Genomic DNA, 21913 nt, shown 5'->3' on the forward strand with positions numbered 1-21913 from the left:
AGAAGTACATTTTTATTTTAAAAAAACACCGCTGGCTGGGCGTGGTGGCTCACACTTGTAATCTCAGCACTTTGGGAGGCCAAGGCAGGTGGATCACCAGGGATCAGGAGTTTGAGACCAGCCTGGCCAAGATGGTGAAGCCCTGTCTCTATTAAAAATACAAAAAATTAGCCAGGCGTGGCGGCAGGCGCCTGTAATCCCAGCTACTCGGGAGGCTGAGGCAGGAAAATTGAACCTGGGAGGCAGAGGTTGCAGTGAGCCAAGGTCACACCATTGCACTCCAGCCTGGGCAACAACAGCGAAACTCTGTCTCAAAAAAAAAAAAAAAAAAAACAAAAAAACAAAAAAAACTACCACTGTCAGTGAGACTGTGGTAAAAATCACAAATCACACTAAATCACTGCAAGTAGCTATGTAAATTCAAAACTCAGTCTAGACTTCTACAATACCTCCAAGTAGGACAAAAAAAGCTTGTAACTCTCAGACAGTAGAAGAGACAGATAAATACAAAAATTATCTCTTTAAAGGCACCCAAGAGCTGCCAAAGCAGTGAGGACAAGAGGGACTAAGGATTCAGAAAGGGGAGAACTGTGGAGAAGTGAGCTGATCATCTGAAGCCACTTTTTTCTCAGACAAGAGGAGGCATAGGCAAGAGGTTGAGAATTATGTTGGGCCCGGAGGAGGCAGCCATGGCTAGCAGACAGAAACAAGCAGAACCTTGTGCAGTCTGACAAGGCTATACGGTAGCAAAATGAGAGCACAGGAGCGGTCTTAAGCATACAACTAGTTTCCCTCCCATGATATCTGTCAAATGCTGAGCTGTGAAGGCCAAAAAGATAAACCAAAACTCTGAAAAGCAGAGCTCACGATCAAACAAAAATTAGAGTTCAGAAGCCTACAAGGAAATATGGCGTAGTGAGCAAAATCAAGCGTCCAGATGAAAGCCTGAAGAAACTGGAAGCAGCAGATGCCTTCCGAAAACAACAACCTGGCCTTCACTCTACCCAGTACCTGCCTGGAGTAAGGTGACCAGCTCCCACTGCATCTGCCTCACTAGAAGAAAGGATGAGCCTTTTCCAGAGGAAGTTATCACCTTCAGGAATATCTACAATCTTTAAAGACACAATCCCAGGATTTAGTCAAAAATAACTACGATGCCAAGAAACAGGATCATATGACCAAAAGTCAAAAGAAAAAATAAAACAGAACCAAATACACATGCAATCTAGATACTGGTGTTAGCAAACAATGATTAATACGTTCAAGGAAATAGAGGAAAAGATAAAAGGAATATATTTTAAAAATAGCAATTTTCGCTAGAGAACTGAAATCTACATGAAGAAACAAATGAAAATTCTACAACTGAAGAACCAAAAATTAAAATAAATGGCATTAAAAGAAGATTAAACAGCAGATATCAGTATTTTTCAACTTGATAGGTCAAAAGAAAACATCCAAATAAAAGCCCAGAGGTTCAAAAATAAAATATGGAAAATACAGAAAAGACCAATAAGAGACATGTGAAACACAGTGTAAGTGCAAGATCCAGAAAGGGAAGAGAGAATGTAGCAGAAGCAATATTGAAAAGATCTTGAATTCTGGATTTTCTAAAACTGATATCAAAGTATCAGCCAACAGATTGAAGAAACTCCAAGAATCCCAAGCAAGAGAAGCACAAAGAAAATTTCAAGGCACAACACAGTTACAGTGATGAAAACCAAAGAAAAAGGGAAAACTTTATGTGCAGCTGGGGCTAGGAGGCGGCGGCACAGGGGAGATTCACAGCCTTCAAAGGAGTGACAAGACTTAGAGTAGAGCTAACTTCAACATCAAGGACAGAAAGTGAACGATAATAGAATATCTTGAAATGCTGGAAAAAATAACTGAAAACCTATGGTGATATACACAGCAAACAGATCCTCCAACATAAAGGAAAAAATAACATTTCAACAGAAACAGAATTCTGCACCAGCAGACTTTCATTAAAAGAAATGCTAAAGGTTTATTAAACTAGACATGTTGTTAATTAAATGTCTTATCTAAAAAAATTATTAAACAACTAGATATTGTTATTAAATGTGATCAGTTAAAAAAAAAAAAGAAGCAACAACAACAAAAAGGACTCTTCAGAATAATATAAATGCAGAAAGAATTAAAGTACAGGATAAAAAAAAAAGATAGGTAAAGATAAACCAATATCGACCACACGAAACAATTAAATACTGTGTTGTGGTGTTTAAAACACGAAGAATTAAAATGCATGGGAGCAATCATGCAAGAGGTGGGCTGTATAAATGAATGCATGCTACGATCTCTAGAGACACCAGAGACTGACTTAGTGAAAAGGAATTGTAAAAAAAAACAAAAAAAAAATACTATAAATACGTATTATATTTAGTACTAAAGCATATTGAAAGTATAGCATAAATGTAGTAAAAAATAATGTATCACAAACAAGTTAACAGGAGGACATAACAATAAAAAAATGTTTGATCCAAAGGAAGGGAAAAAAAAAAAGCAGAGAAAAAAGAGCATAAAAGTAGGTCAATTAGAACTACAATGGGATACCATCTGACACTCCAGTCATGAGGATGGCCCTTATAGAAAACAAAAACAGCAAATGCCAAAAGTTGCCCAGTATGTGGACTGCAACCCTTGTGAATTTGTCTGGGAATGTGAAATGGTACAGTCACCTGGGAAAGCAGTGTGGCAGTTCCTTAAAAAGTAAACATAGAATTACCATATGGATCCAGAAATTCCACCTCTGAGCACAACCAAAAGAATCAAAAGCAGCCGGGTGCAGTGGCTCACACCTGTAATCCCAGCACTTTGGGAGTCCGAGGTGGGTGGATCACCTGAGGTCAGAAGTTCAAGACCAGCCTGACCAACATGGTGAAACCCCATCTCTACCAAACTCAAAAAATTAGCTGGGGGTGGTGGTGCATGCCTGTAATCTCAGCGACTTGGCAGGCTGAGGCAGGAGACTCACTTGAACCCGGGAGACACAGGCTGCAGTGAGTCGAGATTGTGCCACTGTACTCCAGCCTGGGCAATAAGAGTGAAACTCCATCTCAAAAAAAAAAAAAGAAAAGAAAGCAGATAAACAAAACACCCATGTTCACAGCAGCATTACTCAACATCACCAAAAGGCAGAGGCAACCCAAGTATCCATGGATGCTAAAATAAACAAAAATGTATAATACACTGTATAATACATTCTATAATACAACAGAATTTTATTCAGCCTTAAAAAGGAAGAAATTCTGATATGTGCTACAACATGGATGAACCTTGAGACATTACGGTAAGTGAAATAACCCAGTCACAAAAGGACAAATACTATATGATTCCACGTAAAGGTACCTAGAGTAGGCCAGGCGCGGTGGCTCACGCCTGTAATCCCAGCACTTTGGGAGGCCGAGGCGGGCGGCTCACGAGGTCAGGAGATCGAGATCAGCCAGACCAACATAGTGAAACCCTGTCTCTACTAAAAAATACAACAAAAATTAGCCGGGCATGGTGTCGAGCGCCTGTAGTCCCAGCTACTCAGGAGGCTGAGGCAGGAGAAAGGCGTGAACCCGGGAGGCAGGGCTTGTACTGAGCCAAGATCACACGACTGCACTCCAGCCTGGGCAACAGAGTGAGACTCTGTCTCAAAAAAAAAAAGGTTACCTAGAGTAATCAAATTCAGAGAGACAAAAAGTATAATACAATGGTGGTGGCCAGATCAGGAAGGGGAAGAATTAAGAGTTATTGTTTAAGCGACAGAGTTTGTTTTGCAAGATTTAAAAAAAAAAAGCCTGGAGATGGATGGTAATTATGGTTGATCAACAACGTGAATATACCACTGAACTGTACACCCAATGCCACTGAACTGTACACTTAAAAATGATTAAAATGAGCAGCACTCTGAGAGGCCAAGGCATGAAGACCGCATGAGGCCAGGAGTTCAAGACCACCCTGGGCAACATAGTGAGTCCCTGTCTCTACAAAAAGAAAAATTTTTTTAATCAGCTAGGCACAATGGCACGCACCTGTAGTCCCAGCTACTCAGGAGACTGAGGTAGGAGGATCACTTGAGCTCAGGAGTTCAAGGTTGCAGTGAGCTATGACCATGCCACTGCACTCCAGCCTGAGTGACAAATCAAGATGCAGTCTCTTAAAATAAAATTATTAAAATGGTAAATTTTGTTATATTTTACTACAATATTTTTAGATAAAAAATAAATACAATGTAAGTCTAATAGAAAGGTGACAAAATTAAATATATCAGGAATCCTACTACATATAATGGCTTAAAACACTCTAAATAAAAGGAAAAGATATCTAGACTGAGTATTAAAACCACAACAATATGCTGTTTATGAGACACACTTTGAACCCAAAAGACTGAAGTTAAAAGATTTTTTATTTTAAAGATAGACAAAACAAATTTAGCTGGTGTGACCATACTATTATCCAACAAAGGAGACTTGAAGGCAAGTAGCATTACTAGGAGATAAAAATGTCTCAGAATGGTGAAAAGGTCAACTGACCAGGAAGTTATTACAATTGTAAGTACACAATGAATAACATAGCTATAAAATATATAAAGCAAAGGTTAAAAAAAAGAGAAAAATAAATCTACAATCCTAGTGAATATTAATACATATCTCAATAACTGATAGAATTAGCAGACAAAAAAATTAACAAGGACATAAAATACTGGAACATATTCAAGCAGCCTGAGCTAACAGATATATACTGAACCCAAAAACTGCAGGATTAACATTTTTTTCCAAGTAAATTATGAAAAATTTACCAAGAAAAAAAAAATTAGGTCAAAAAGCAAGCTTAAATTTCAATTATGCAGAATGTGTACCCTGACTACACTAGAGAAACAGAAAAATAAGTAGAAAATAATGTTTGAAAAGGAATGTATTTCCAATGTATGGGTCAATGAGCAAATCACAATAGAAATTAGAAAATATTTTTAAATGACTGTTAAGGAAAATTACATACAAAATGTGTGGAGCACCTAAGGCAATGATTAGAGAAAAATTTAAAGCTCAAAATGTGTATTTTATAATAAAGAAAGGTTAATATCAATAACCTCAACCATCATCTCAAAGGGCTAGAAAAATTACAGCCAAAGGAAAACCTTAAACAGAAAAAAAAAGAGAAGAAATCAATAAAGCAGAAAGCAGACTTAGAAAAGAGGAAAAAAGGGCCGGGCGCGGTGGCTCACGTCTGTAATCCCAGCACTTTGGGAGGCCAAGACGGGTGGATCACGAGGTCAGGAGATCGAGACCACACTGGCTAACACGGTGAAACCCGTCTCTACTAAAAATACAAAAAATTCACCAGGTGTGGTGGCAGGCGCCTGTAGTCCCAGCTACTCAGGAGGCTGAGGCAGGAGAATAGCGTGAACTCGGGAGGCAGAGCTTGCAGTGAGCCAAGATCGCGCTGCTGCACTCCAGCCTGGGGAAATAAGAAAAATCAAGGGAGGAAAAAACCCACAAATTAAAAATTACAGTCATTAAAAAGAGGACATTACCACCAAATCTGATAATAAAAAGATAACAGGAAATGGTAACTCAGAGGGACCATAAGCTTAAAAACTTAGAAAGGACAATTCCTTGAAAATCACTTTTGCTAAAACAATACAACTAGAAACAGAAAATCTGGATAGTCTTTGAACCTTCAAAGAAATTGACATAGTATATTAAAATCTCCATACAAAATGTCCAAGAAAAACACTGGGCCCAGACAGCTTTGTTGATGAACTGTTCCAAACATGTAAGTTAGAAACAGTACCAGCCAGGCATAGTGGCTGACTAGCCTGCAGTCCATCACTTTGGGAGGCCAAGGCAGATGGATAGCTTGATCCCAGAAGTTCAAGACCAGCCTGGGCAACATGGTGAGACTCTGTATCTACAAAAAATACAGAAAAATTAGCCAGGCATGGTGGTGCATTCCTGTAGTCCCAGCTACTCAGGGAGACGGAGGTGAGAGGATAATCTGAGTCTGGGAGTTCCAGGCTGCAATGAGCCAGGATTGGACACTGCACTCCAGCCTGGATGAGAGAGCGAGATTCTGTTTCATAAAAACAAAAACAGAACACACACACAAAAACCAGTAACAATAGTATACAAATTCTTTTATAGGATATACAAAAATGGGAGCTGTTTCATGAGGCCAGCCTAATTCTGAAGCCAAATCCTCACAAGGACATTACAAGAAAAGAAAATCATAGGTTTAAAGTAGTGTTAATCTTTTTTTTTTTTTTTTTTTTTTGAGACCAAGTCTCACTTGCCCAGGCTGGAATGCAGTGGCATGATCTCAACTCACTGCAACCTCCACCTCCCGGGTTCAAGCAATTCTCATGCCTCAACCTTCCGAGTGGCTGGGATTACAGGCCCCCACCACCACCACACCCGGCTTATTTTTGTATTTTGTGTAGAGATGGGGTTTCACCATGTTAGCCAGGCTGATCTCAAACCCCTGACCTCAGGTGATCCGCCCACCTCAGCTTCCCAAAGTGCTGGGATTACAGGTGTGAGCCACAGCACCCGGCTGGTAGAATTAGTCAAAAAAAAAAAGAAAAGAAAAGAATTACAGAATTTTGCCTCATGTAACAGAACAAAATACCTTAATAAAATATTATCAAATTTAATCTAGCAATATATAACAAGGTAAACACATCCTACACAAATGAGTTTGCTGCAGGAATGCAATGGCATTTGAGTATTTTTAAAGAATCAAAGTAATTTACCATATTGTTATCTCAAGAAACAGATAAAATACATTTGATAAACTTCAGCATCTACTCTTGATAAAATTAGCAACAAGAGAAAATGTCCTTATTTTCATAAAGAGTAGCTACAAAAAGCCAACTGCAAACATCTGTATGGTGAAATACTTAAAATTGCCCTCCTGGTATGTAAAGCCCAATGTCCTAACTTTTATTTTACATTACACTAAAGGTCCTAGCCCATACATTAGGGCAAAAAACAAAACAACCATAAAAAAATCTTAAGAACGGGAATGAATATAACTGTCAGTATTTACAAACAACATGCCTGTATGTAACTACACAGATACTATCAGAATGTATAGGCAAGTAATTAGAATTCAAATAAATTTAGGCCAGGCATGGTGGCTCACATTTGTAATCCCAGCACTTTGGGAAGCAGAGGCGGGTGGATCACTTGAGGCCTGGAGTTCGAGACCAGTCTAGCCAACATAGCAAACCCATCTCTATTTTTTAAACGACAACAAAAAAATAAATTTGGAACCAAGTCAATATGTAAAAATAAAGTATGTTACCAACAACAACAACAAAAAATAGTAAGTAAATTACAAAAGGCAATAAAAAATAGTATCTAGAAATAAATCTAACACATGAAGATCTGTATACTTTTAAAAGCTAATACTGAAAAGTTATAGAAGTAAATTGATATACAGTGCTCACAGATTTTAAAACTTAATATTGTAAACATCTTAATTATCTTCAAACTGATCTTTAGATCCAGTGCACTCCAAGTAAAACCCCAGTAATGTTATTTTTTGAGTACTGGAAAGTTGATCCTAAAATATATACAAAAAAGCAAAGGGTCAGAATAGTAACAACAACCTTGAAGAACAAAGTGCTATAGGAATTTTACTACTAGATATCAACACTTATTATAAAACTAAAATAGTAAGAGTATGATACTGGTGCAATTATAGGCAAATAATCCAATGGAACCGAATAGAGAAACAGAGCTACACACACATAATCACATAATGTATGAAACAGACAACATAATCCATTAGGATTACTCTGGCTGCTAAAAGAAAACTTAACCCACTTTGAAGAAGGGTAACATCATCCAGAATCTCTAGGATTTTTCATCACAACATCTGGCATCCAGTTCAAAAATACAAGGTACAAGGCAATCTATAAAAACAGAAGCAGCCGTAAAGAAACCAAGAGGAAAGAATAAAAGCAGACCTTCATTTGACTGACACATTGCATTTATAAAATATAATAGACTTTATGATTAATACATTCATGAAAATAGAAGAAAAGTTACAGATGTCAAAAGAAACTTGGAATCCATTTTAAAATATCAAAACATAAATTGTATTTATTTTACGGTTTTCTTGCTGATAAATCCGAAAGAATTATCAGCAGGAAAATGACAAAATGACATAATCCAATTTGCATTCTTAAAAAGACTACTCTGGGCCAGGAGCCATGGCTCATGCCTGTAAAACTTTGGGAGGCCGAGACAGGTGGATCACCTGAGGTCAGGAGTTCGAGACCAGCCTGATCAACATGGTAAAACCTCATCTCTACTAAAAATAAAAAAAATTGGCCGGGCGCGGTGGCTCAAGCCTGTAATCCCAGCACTTTGGGAGGCCGAGACGGGCGGATCACGAGGTCAGGAGATCGAGACCACCCTGGCTAACACGGTGAAACCCCGTCTCTACTAAAAAAAAAAAATACAAAAACTAGCCGGGCGAGGTGGCGGGCGCCTGTAGTCCCAACTACTCGGGAGGCTGAGGCAGGAGAATGGCGTGAACCCGGGAGGCGGAGCTTGCAGTGAGCTGAGATCCGGCCACTGCACTCCAGCCTGGGCGGCAGAGTGAGACTCCGTCTCAAAAAAATAAATAAATAAATAAAAAATAAAAAATAAAAAATAAAAAAATAAAAAAAAAAATAAAAAAAATAAAAAAAATTAGCTGGGCGTGGTGGTGGGCACCTGTAATCCCAGCTACATGGGAGGCTGAGGCAGGAGAATCACTTGAACCCGGGAGGCGGAGGCTGCAATGAGCCAAGACCACTCCACTGCACTCCAGCCTGGGCAACAAGAGTGAAAGTCCATCTCAAAAAAAAGAAAAAAAAAGACTACTCTGGAAAATAAACAGAAAAGGAACAAAAGTGGAACTGCCAAACTGCCAAGACCAGCCAAGAATCACTGCCTCTTTTGTAAGAAATGATAACTGGGCCGGGCACGGTAGCTCACGCCTGTAATCCCAGCACTTTGGGGGGCCAAGGAGGGCGTATCACCTGAGATCAAGAGTTTGAGACCTGCCTGGCCAACATAGTGAAAACCCGTCTCAACTAAAAATATAAAAATTAGCTGGGCATGGTGGTGGGTGCCTGTTAATCCCAGCTGCTTGGGAGGCTGAGGCAGGAAAATCACTTGAACCCGGGAAGAAAAAATAAAAAAAAGAAAAGAAAAAAACAGTAACTGGGAAAATGGCAATGAAGATCACAGGAAATGGCCAATTCAAGGAATTCCTAGTTTTCGGATATAATATTCTTCTATTTCTCTTAAGTCTTTTTATTTCACATTGTAAATTAAATTAAAGGTAACAGTTCATTGAGAGGGTGGTTATAAACATGGATAAAGCTAAACAAATTTAGTCTTTGACTCAGTCATCCATCTTTAGGACTTTACCCTAAGTTACTTCACAAATGAGAAACAACATATGCATAAAGTGATTTACTGAGGCATTAGCTGTACTATCAAGAGACTGAAAAACACCAAATGCCCATCAATAAGACATTAGTTGAATATCTGATGACACAGACATAAAGCACTATGCAACCACAAAATATGATGACGAGGCCGGGCACGGTGGTTCACGCCTGTAATCCCAGCACTTTGGGAGGCCGAGGCGGGCGGATCACGAGGTCAGGAGATGAGACTATCCTGGCTAACACCGTGAAACCCCATCTCTACTAAAAAATTAAAAATAAAAAATTAGCCAGGCTGAGGCAGGAGAATGGTATGAACCCAGAAGGCGGAGCTTGCAGTAAGCCGAGAATGCACCACTGCACTCCAGCCTGGGTGACAGAGCGAGATTCCATCTCAAAAAAGAAAAAAGAAAAAAAGATGAGGAATATCTCTATGAACCAGAGTAATTCCCAAGTTTATCATTTAATGAGATGAACAAAAGGCAAAATATGCTACCTTTTATATAAGAAGGCAGTATGGAGGGGAGACAAAGTGAACACATGTAACTATTTTTAAAGAAGAAACACAGGAAGGACAGGTGAAAAGTGAATGTAAATGGTTATCTAGGCCGGGTGTGCTGGCTCACACCCGTAATCCTAGCACTTTGGGAGGATGAGACGGGTAGATCACCTGAGGTCAGGAGTTTGAAACCACCCTGGCGAACATGGTGAAACTCCATTTCTACTAAAAATATTTTCAAAATTAGCCGGGCATGGTGGTGGGCACCTGTAATTCCAGCTACTTGGGAGGCTGAGGCAGGAGAATTGCTTGAACCTGGGATGTGGAGGTTGCAGTGAGCCGAGATCGCGCCACTGCACTCCAGCCTGGGCAACAAAAGCGAAACTCCGTCTCAAAAAAACAGGGTTACCTATAGGGGTAGGTAAGAGCAGGAATGAGAATGAATCAGAATTACCTCAGTAGGGATAACTTCTGATTTAGTTGTGATTTTTGAACCATGTAAATATTTTCATGTATTCATAAAATGCAATTAAGTGAAAAAGATAAAAAAGCAAATACTAAGATTCAATATACATAAAAATCCAAGGTATAACTGCACAGAAAAAAATAATTCAAGTGACTTTTGAGATCAGTATCCTACCTGTACACCCCAAAAGCGTTCATTATACAAAAGCCAATGAAACTACAAAGACATTTTGAACTTTACTTCACAAGTTTGCCATTGGCAGTAGTATTAACATAGTCATTCTGAAGCTATTTTGTATATATTGTAGGATACAGCAAATGAATAAATACAGATGTTGAGAACCAAAGTTTTCACTATGAAAGAAGGGGAGATTCAAATATAGACTGGGGAAAATTTAAGAACCTTGTGGTAATGGATTTGAATTCAAAGTATCAGGGTATACAGGCAGGTCCATTGAACCCAGTTTTTTGTTTTTTTAGTTTCTTTCTTGAGTAGTTCTAACTATTTGCAAGGATTAATATTTCATGACTTTTATCCTCTTAGAGGCCAAGGAATCAAAAGAAAATTTTCCTATGAAGGAAAAAAAACTCATTTTATTTTGCAATTACCATATGGGTACAGTGTCTTTGTAAGTCTAAGATACACTACAGGATCCTAGTGATTATGTTTTCCTGCATCTAGCCATTTCATCATAACCTTAGTAATTATTTTATGATCAACTATTCCTAACTATGCGCTAAAAAAAAAAAAACCAATAAGAAAATGATAAAATGGAAGAATCATGGAAGCACCTAGAAGGATGATGCAATCAACAATAAAATATATCATCCTTCCGTCTTCTTACTGCATTGCCTAGGGTACTGCATCATCTTTCAAAAAAGTATAAATGATAACAGACACCATCTTTGTAGTCTGCTTTTCGCTTTCAATAAACACAGTTGAGAATTCAGATTTTTTTTACTTTCTGCCTATAATGGAAAGAGGAAAAAAGTGATGGAAAGATACTTCACAATTAAATGAATCAGATTATGAATATAAAGAGCTAGTAGCACTTTTGACCAATGAAGTCCAGTAATTTTTTTTTTTTTTTTGATGATGGGAATCTTTATCAGCACAGACCAATACAACAGCCAATAGCCAAATGTGACTAATGAGCACTTGAGATGTGGCCACTGTAACCAAAAAACTGAATTTTTATTTTACTTAATTTTAATTAATTTGAATTTTAAATGTAAGTATAATAGCCACATGTGGTTAATGGCTACCACATTGGATAGCACAGAAAGACACTCATGATGATGGTGAAATGAGAGCATAAATTAAATCTCAGATCATGAGCCTTCAGATGAAAATATCCTAGATGAATTTTCTCAAAATCAACAATCAATGAATACACAGAAATTAACTCAAAATGATCAATGACCTAAATATAAGAGCTAAAATCATGAAATCCCTAGAAGGAAACATAGGTATAAATCTTCAAGACCTTGTATCTGGCAATGGATTCTTAGATATGACACCAAAAACACAAGCACCAAAATGTATAGTCATAAATGACTAGGGGTTTGGGAGGGGAGAATGAAAGCGTTATTGCTTAATGAGTACAGAGTTTCTGTTTGTGGTGATGAAAAAGTTTTAGAAAGAATAGTGATGGTTACCTAACAGTGAATGTAATCAATGTCACTGAAAAGTATACACATAAGAATTGTTAAATGGCAAATTTTATTAAATATATTTAGTTTACCACAATAAAACAAGATTGCTAGAATAAAAGATCTCTAAATTCTATTTCCTCTTCTACTCCTGTAAGTTTTTTAACTTCTTGAGGTCAGCGGCTAGGAGAAAAAAAACCCTGAAGACACCAGAAATAGGTTCTGAAAGCAGGGATTCTGTAATGATTTATCTCTGTATAGTTGTAAGCCCTAGAAGAGACCATGCCAATGGTGGAAGAAAAATTACATGCATCTAAACTTAGTGAACATTAAAAATGGGTTGACTGATAAGAACGAGGAAACATAGACTCCATGAGTGAACACTATACTTGTAAGAACAAAAAGCAAATAGGATATTCCTATCCAGTCATTCAACAGGAAGGACTTCATGATACTGTAATTTGCAACAAGAACCTGGATAATCCCATTGTTCTAAGAGGACATGTGGCGGTATTCTTAAATCTCTTATAATCTGTGTGCATCAAGATTTGCTTAATATAAAGAGAATTGCTGTGTTTAAATTCTGATTAAACTTTCCAATAAAATTGTTTTTCACTATCCCTTATTCTTAGACCTGTCGATTATTTGCAAAAATTACTTAAAAATATAAACAGTAAATAGCATCCACTGGCCCTAGATGGTAAATGGTGATGACTGCTTTTTCTGGTATATTGAAGGTTAATATATTTCCTTCGTACTATCTGCTTGATGCAATAACACCCCAGCAGCAATCAGCACAACTTGTCTCTGTATCTCGGTTTCTAAGCATTTCTTATTCTATAAGGCTCTTGGAAGAAATCGTCAATTTCAGGACTAAGGCAAACTACAAGGCAAGCCTGGAACATCCTGCGCCAGAAAGCAAAGTAATGATCAAATAATGAAAAAAGAACGCACAGGCCAGGCACAGTGGCTCATGCCTGTAATCCCAGCACTTTGGGAGGCCGAGGCAGGTGGATCACCTGAGGTCAGGAGTTTGAGACCAGCCTGGCCAACATGGTGAAATCTTGTCTCTACTAAAAATACAAAAAAGTAGCCTGGCGTGGTGGCAGGGGCCTGTAATTCCAGCTACTTGGGAGGCTGAGGCAGGAGAGTCACTTGAACCCAGGAGGCGGAGGTTGCAGTGAGCCAAGATCGTGCCACCGTACTCTAGCCTAGGCAACAAGAGCAAAACTCCATCTTAAAAAAGAATGCATGCTTGAGCCAGCTTTAAGGGGCTCCCATTGGCCAAATTCAAAACAATTTGAACATCAAAAGGAATGACAGAAATCACATCACTCTCAATTTGAAACAACAACAAAAAAAATGAGTTTATTGTAAAACTAAAGGAGGGGGGCCTCTAGAGTTCCTGTTCATCGAAAAACATAAACTAATAAATACATTGTTAGAAAATCACTAATTAGCAAACACCAATATGAGTGATTTAGGCAAGGATCATCCACGGCAATAGGCTTTTGAGGAACAGGATATTTACACTGTCTTCAAGTACTATACCATTTAAAGGGACCTTTACGATGGAGAGACCTGGCACCTTAAACTAGTGGCTAGCAACACTAATAATGGGACAAAATGACATTATGTGTCTCCCGATGTGATGCAATGAAAAGTCATCATCATCTATGTAATCAGGCGCACACACGCGCGCGCGTGTGTGTGTGTTTCAGAGACAGGACCTTACCACTATGTTGCCCAGACTGGACTCCACCTCTAGGGCTCAAGCAATCCTCCTGCCTCAGCCTTCGGAGTTTTCAGAATAATTGGGACTACAGACATGTGCCACCAACCAGCTATCTATGTAACATTCTTGCCAAAAATGTTTGTTTCTTCATGATTACGTTCATTAGACACCTCCAAATGGTGGGACATTCTACAAGAAAACTGATCTAACGCTTCAAAAATGCCAATTTCATAAAGACAGAAGGTGGCGGGGAGTAATTTTAGATAAAAGAAGATTAAGGAGATAAGAGAGCCAAATGCCATGGTAATCTTTGACTGGCTCTTGCATTGAAAGAAAGTTATAAAGGACATTTTTAGAAAAACTGAGAAAATGTGCATATGGTACATGTCAATGTTAATTTCTTGAATGTGAAAAAAGATATGGTTATGTAGAAGAATGACCTTGATGTAAAATGATTATGTGCTTCAGTATTACTGATGTGGTGATGTCTGCAATTCACTTCTGAATGGTTCCACAGGGGCAAAGGGGAAAAAAAAAAGAATATATACAGAGTAAAGCAAATGGGACAAAATGTTAATTGATTACTCTAAACAGTGTTCGTCATATTGTTCTTTCACCTTTCCTGTAGTTTTATAATTTTTTAAATAAACAGTTGTAGTGTAGTTTAAGGGTGAAAAACTGCATATGGCAGGCTAAAAAGATTGAGACTTATCAATGTAGAGATTAAGGCAAGTGACACAAGCTAAAAGGTTTTTAAACTCAAAATGAAAACAACAGGTGGAAAAACAAAATCAAGGAGTTATGGCCAAATCACAAATTCCACGCACCTTCTTCCCCCTTTCCCTCCAGCATTTTGGGACCATTACATCTTTCGTTCCAATCTAGAGAAGCCTAACACAATGAAAATGGGTTTCTTCCTCCTTGAAATACTGTTTTATGTTTACTGACAACTTCCAAAGGACTAAAATCAAAGTTGTCTCTTCTTACGGCACATTACTGGCACAATACTAAGTGCCAACGACAATAAGAAGTTTATCTAAAATAAAATATAACTTACATGAGTTCTGAAAACTCACCCACCTACAAAATGGAATTGTGCCTCTGGTTATACAAGCCAACATATTATTACAACTGTGCCTTTCTTAAAAAATAAGTAACTTCAACATTAGAAAGAACAAATACACTCTTTTCAATAAATTATCTATAATTAATAAATTTAGAAAAAGCATTTCTAAAATTCAACACCCACTCATAAAAATTCATAGCAAATTTGGAATATAAGGAAATTTCCTTAATCTGATAAAAGCAAATACAAAAATTACTCACAGTAAATATCACACTTAATGGTAAATGTTTAAAAGTTGACCCCTGATGCCCACTACTACCGCTTAAGCTGGCCAGTATCAGAAGCAAGAAAAAGAAAGAAACAGCATACGGACTGGAAAGGATAAAATAAAGGCAAACTTGAGGAACCACAACTAAAACTACATTACCATGCACCAGGTATCAAGATAACTTACAAAGTCATAATGATTTAGACAGTGTAGGTTTGCTGCAAGAATAGACAAGCCAATAGAACAGTCAAGAAACTGATCCACTACACAGTCACCTGATTTATGACAAAGATGACAATGCGGTGGAGACATGACACTCTTTCCAATAAATGCTGATGGGGCAACTAGGTATCCACACAGTAAAAAATGAAACCTGACCTCAATTCCCCCCATATACAAAGCCAATTCCAGGTAGAATGTAGATTCTCAACGTGAAAAGCAAAGCAATAAAGCTTCTATTAGACAATATAAGAGGATATCTTCAGAAGAGTAGTAAGAAAGACTTCTTAAAAACAAGACAAAAAACACTAACCATGAAGGAAACAATTGTTAAAATTAAGAATGTCTGTTTATCAAAGGACAGACACCATTGTAAGGGCTCCAAGTCAAGCCACAGACCAGGGAAGAAACTTACAATATATAATTGGAAAGGCAGTCACTACTATGAATCAATTAGAATATAACTAACATCCCCAATAGAAAATAGTTAAGAGACGAGCAAGTATGTCACAAAAACAAAACACAAAAATCCAAGTAGCCAATAAACATTTGAAAAGGTCATCAACCTCATTACTCATCACTAGATAGGCCAGCAAATATGAAAAGACATATGGTGGTAAAGACTGAAGTAGGGAGAACTTCTGTTCACTGCTAGCAAGTGGTAAACTGGTATAACCACCTTAGAAAAAGCATTGTAAGTGGAACTGAAAACACAGAGGCACCATGAGAAAGTTCCAGGCAAAAACTAGAAACAAACTGTTCATCTGAAAAATAAACAGTATTAATGAAAATCCTAAGTTCGGATCTGTAAACATCTAACACAATGCGTGGCACACAGAGTTGCTCTCTATAATGTAATTCCATCCGTCCATTTCTTCACATATGTATGACAAATGGATATAATTTAAGATCAGCCTCAAAACACATTCCAATGGTTTCCCATCTCACAGATATAAAAACCAAAACTCTTACAATGATCTGGTACTGCTCTCATACTGGTTAGAAAGCTCTTCTCCAAAATATCCCCCATATATTCACACAGGTCACTCCCCACTTATTTCAAGTTTCTGCTCAAATGGAACCTAACTGAGAAGCCCTCTCTGATGGCTTACAGAAGACACCATCCCTGTACTCACATCCTACATTCTCTACAGTCCTCTTACCTTCCTGTTTTTCTACTTAGCCTTACCTACCAAACACCCAAGGTAAGGCTATGTAACTGCAGGCCTTCACCCCTAGAGTGTAACCATGAAAGTAAGGACTTTCTGTATTTTGTTCATTACTGCACACTCAGCAGAACATGCCTGGCATGTAGTAGATACTCATTAAATATTTGTTGCATAAATTCTATGGCATGGATTCTAGGCTTGGAAAGAATAGTTGTTATATGGCCTACGTGGCTGACAGTTCCTTAAACTATGTGCAGTTTAGTTTATCATAAGAAATATGAAAATCCTCCATTAAGTTAAATTAGCTGTTCTGCTTTATAAAAAATTTAAAATATTTACTCTTAATGCATTTAATTCCCCAAGGCTCTATATCAGGAAATATCAGCTATTCCAAAATTCCAAGTGAGAATTACATGAGGCACTCAATTATAAATATATTATCCTAATGAATTTTCTAATCTTACTATTATCCTGCAAATAAGCCTACAAAAACGATACTGGATATACCACTTTTTTAAATATTACAATAAAATCTCGGTAGTTCTGCTAACGAAAGCTAATAGTACCTAGAGATATAAAATACAGATATCTCAGAAACATCACCTTAGCCAAGAAACCAAAATTTCAACATAATGCAATTATTAGAATCAGATTTAACAAGATCTTAGTACAAGGAAACCTCCCTGAACAGCCCAAGACACTCCACAACAGTCCTAGACCACACATTTTATGGCATAGGTCACAGTCTAGACAGGTTAAGCTCCCATTTTTCCAACAAATATTTTACTGCTGTTAGTAAAAACGATTTAGTTAAAAGAAAGAAAAAAAAAAAGGATGCTTTGAATTTCTCTCCTCTCCCTGTATCTTGTAACAAATAAAGAAAACCTTTGGGGGGGGGGAAAAAGGGAATCAACTGGAAGATGGTTGTTTGAATAAATTATATATATCAGCTCTGAAGTAACCAAGAAATAAACCTGCCTAATTGGCGTTCAAACCAGCCAAGAGTCATTTTTCAGGCTCAGAAAGTGTTTTGCAATTAAAATAACATTCCAATTTTCGTTAAAATTAAAATAAGTTTTATCAATAGCTTTTCTTGGAAAAAAAAATCCTATCCAATTTTACAAACTTTTAGGTAAAATAATAAAATTGTGTACTTTTAAAACAACAGTGTTTTCCTATATAAAATGTGTACTTACATAAACATAACGGGAACCACCCTATACATACTGTCCTAGTTTTCAATGCCTACATAATAGCTCCTGATTCATTTAACCAATTCCCTAATGTCAGACTTTTAGTTTTTCTCATTATTATAAACAAAGCTGCAGGGAATGTTTCTCACATGTTTTTCTGCTAGATCAAAATAGAAACCAACCAAAGTTTTAACTAAAACAAATTGTCTTGGAAATGTTTCACCATTGACTCTATAAGTGAAAGCAATGTTAAAATATTTGATCCTAACCACTGACTACAGATGTTGTCAGTTAGAGGTCGTGGCTTGTTCATGCCCCTTGTCTGTCCTCTTCCTCAGTTTGCCAATTTTTTGTTCTTTTTATTCCATGTTCCAGAGAACATACAATAAAAAAACGGAGAGAGGGTAAAACTTGTTATACTCCCTAGCTCAATTTGGAAAAAAAGAAAGAACAATACTAATGAGCAACATTTAAGCCACATTACCTACCAGCCCCTCTCAATCAAGGCTCCCAGAGAAGATTACGCCCTAAGCCTAAGGCACCCACTGTATGTAAAGAACTCATTTCTCTCTCTGCATCTAGAGCCAACTAGGTAGGTACCCTCCCAGGGGAAACTGAAAACAGTCATTCAGATCATTTTCTGCAGAGTTTAACTCTGTCTCACAAAACCCATGTAGGGAAAGGCCAAGAGCTTAAAAGCATGCTTGATTCAACTACTAAGTGCCACATATAAAGCTACTATGACATTTTCCCCTTCTACACTCAGGATGTCACTATGCTTCTACTTTACTAGAACTCACTGTACTCCCACAACTGGGCTGGCTTTAAAGCCTAAATAAAGTGCTTCACAAAAAATTTTCACTGCCGATTTACTGGATAGTTTTCCTGTACGACACTATAATTACAGTGCAGCTATCTAATCAGTTTATTTTGCGGCCTTGAGGGTCTCCTGTCCACTGAAGCAGATGCTTCTATTAAATAAAGATAGATTAAATACTGACACGCTTTTTCCTGAACTGGGGATAATTTTACATACCCATGATAGATATACACGTGGTTATTTTGTGTGCCAAATTAACACTAACACAACAAAGAAAAATAATTTGGTAGCACAGACAGTGTCTACAGAAAAGTCATTCAGTTTGCCACAAGACTGTAACTGAAAAAGCAGTTACTCTCTCTTTCAATGTAACTCAACAGGATACCAGAAAGCTGTTCAGAGCACCCCAAAAAGTATCCTTTGCATTTCAGTCACACTAACATCAGAATAAAACTAAGGATCTCTTTTTAATACGCCAAATTGTAGAAAATATATCAGGTCAGCATTATGCACATATTATACACTGAGGTGAAATTACCCCACTGCAGCAGAGGAAAGGCAATAGAAACACCATCCTCTAAGGGTCTGTGTCACATTCTCTAAAAGAATAAAAAATGCCAAGTTTTGGCAAAAGGAGTAAGATTTCATGAGGGGCTGTTTTTTCTTTTTCTTTCTCTTTAAAAAAAAAAAAAAATACATTAATGCCTTATAATTTAAAGAGGCCAAACTAGTTAAGTTAAATATATGTGTGTGTGTGTGTGTGTGTGTGTGTGTGTGTGTGTGTGTATATATATATATATATATATTTTTTTTTTTTTTTCTTCTTAGGACAGGGTCTCACTCTGTCGCCCAGGGTGAAGTGCAGTGCCATGACCACGGCCCACTCAAAACTCTTGGGCTCAAGTGATTCTCCCACCTCAGTCTCCCAAGTACGTGGTACTACAGGCGTGCACCACCATGGCCTGGCTAATTTTTTGTATTTTTTTATATAGACGGGGTCTCCCTATGTTGCCGAGGCTGGTCTCGAACTCCTTGGCTTCAAGCAATTTCACGACCTTGACATCCCAAGCAGCTGGGATTATAGGTTTGAGTCACCACGCTAGCCACTGGATTTTTAAACCTTCATCTTGAAAATAGGCTTCCAAACCTAACAGTTGCGTTATTAGAGAAAAATGGCTGAGAAACGGAAATCCAACCCATAAAATAAACCAATCAGAACAAAGAATGATTCCCGCAGTTGATCCCAACAGGTAGTTTCCAAGCAAACGAGTGTTTTTTAAGTTCTATTAAAACCCCCATCTAGTTGAACTGAGTATATTTTTGTATCTATATAAATAGCCGTTCTTATACAGGAATGTTCAATTAAAAAGTTAAGAACTTTTAAACTGCTTATAGTGTTGAAGCAACTTCCTAACCCTTTATAATCCATGATGCTCTTCCATAAATGACATAAAATATTTTAAGCAAATTAAATACTGCTTTTTCAAAGTAATGATTTCAAGACACTTGAGGGGACAGAATCAATCTGAAAGATCCACAGAAAAATCAGATTTAACAATAAAACTATTTCTTAAATTGGGAATACTTCTTTATATAAAGTCCCACTAGGAAACACAAAACTTTGTACCCTCTTCACCAGTAGTTTAAAACTCATTTATTATACGATGAAATTAAAATTTATAAAAATGAGCCGGGTTCAGTGACTCACGCCTATAATCCCAACACTTTGGGAAGCGAGGTGGGGGGGAGGCGAGGGGGAGGATTGCTTGAGGCCAGAAGTTCGAGATTAGCCTGGGCAACATAGTGAGACTCTCTTTTTTTATATATTTAAATGGCATTATAGTGTTACAAATATTAAATAACCAACTATTGCACAGGAAGCATTATCATGACAAACGCAGTAAAACTTTTCCATGCAATCAAATAAAGAGCAACAAACAGTATACATTTCAAGCAATGTTTAGGATATTACAAGCTACAAATATTAAGGCTAACGCTTCCGTTGACAGCGTGCTGCCCCCGCCCCCAAATTCCCACGCGCTGCCGCACGCCTTCAGCTCAGAAGCCCCCTTCCCTGGGCAGGCGAACAGGCTGCACACCCCTCACTCCGCTGCGAGGTCAAAGGACTGCAGACAAAGACAACAGAAGCACGTGACAAAAGTTTTCCCCCGTTCCCTCCGCGGGCCCGGGCAGCTGGGCCTAGGCCACGCGGGGCAGCGGCCCGGAGCACAGGCAGGGGCGGCCCGCCGGGCGGAGGCGGAAGCGGCGCGGGGCTGCCAGTTACCTTTTCCTGCTCCTCGCGCAGCCGCGCCACGTCCGGGGCGCGCAGCGGAACCGGGACCGGGGCCGGTGCCGAGGCCGAGGCCGAAGGGGACGAGGGGTCTGGGGGCGTCTCCACGGTGGGCGCCTCCATGACCGGCCAGCGGGCCTCAGTGCGGCGAGTGAGTCCTGAACAAGCGCCTGCGCAGGCGGCGCGGTCGGCGGCTACCCAGCGCCCGCGCGCCCGCCTTCAGGCACCGCGCGCCCCGCGCCCAGGAGGCCGCGCCCGCCGCCGCCGCCGCCGCTGCTCGCTTCCGCGCCACCCGCGGCCGCATCTCACACGCGCATGCCCCCGCTGCCGCCGCCCCGCAGCGGGCTCCCAGTAGCAGGCCGGCCGCCAGGTACCGAGACGCCTCTCCGGTGCGGGCCCAGCCAGGCGTCCCGTGGCGGCCGCGCCTCCTCCGCGCCTCCTCACAGGCCCCGCCCCGCGCGGCACGCCGGAAGCAAGCGCGCCAGCCCCGCCCCAAGCAAGCGCGCCGGTCCCGCCCCCGACACGCCCAGCCTGCGCAGGCCCCGCCCCCAGGGGAGGGACAGGTGCGGACCGCGTGGCTGGGGCTGGAGGTGGTTGTCGCTGGGCTGCGTTTGTATCCCTCTGCAAGCTCACATTTTATACCGATATTTCTTTCTTTTTTTTTGAGGTTAAGTATATGAAAGCACTAAATATAGGCTTTGGAACCTTAAAAATAAAAAAGCTGACGTTCTAAAGAAGCACCACGCCCAGGAAGCGCTGGGCCACAAGAGCCACGTGTCGCCTTGAGTGCCCCATCTCCCTCCCTGTTGTTTCGCGCTGCATCTGTATCTAGGAGCTTAATTCATGTACTAGAGCTGTTTCATAAGCACATTTAATTTTAGCAAATTCAACTCTTTTCTGTGTCTTTTTAGGGAGTTGAAATATACAATTATATTTTGCATGTTCATTAATTACTGTACACATTATATTTTCTCATATAAATTAAGCTACTATACTAATTTTAATATGCTGCTATGAATGGACTAAGAAATTTTCCAAGGATAACTTTGCCCCCACTTTTCTTTTTTCTTTTTTTTTTTTAAGAG

General features: G+C 39.0%; 1 protein-coding gene across 2 annotated transcripts in view; it reads right to left on the bottom strand.

Moving 5' to 3' along the window:
* Positions 1 to 21266, bottom strand: part of URI1 (URI1 prefoldin like chaperone) — a 74759-nt gene extending 53493 nt beyond the window's left edge. The window contains exon 1 of one of the 2 annotated variants that reach the window (XM_003915272.4): positions 20823 to 21266. In XM_003915272.4, coding sequence (XP_003915321.1) covers positions 20823 to 20951 — 129 coding nt within the window. In that variant the 5' untranslated portion in view covers positions 20952 to 21266. The remainder of the gene's footprint in view (positions 1 to 20822) is intronic. The other variant, XM_009194067.3, reaches the window with a different exon arrangement.
* Positions 21267 to 21913: the final 647 nt, after the last annotated feature.

This window comes from Papio anubis, chromosome 20 (assembly GCF_008728515.1).
Source record: "Papio anubis isolate 15944 chromosome 20, Panubis1.0, whole genome shotgun sequence".
Taxonomy (NCBI): Eukaryota; Metazoa; Chordata; class Mammalia; order Primates; family Cercopithecidae; genus Papio; species Papio anubis.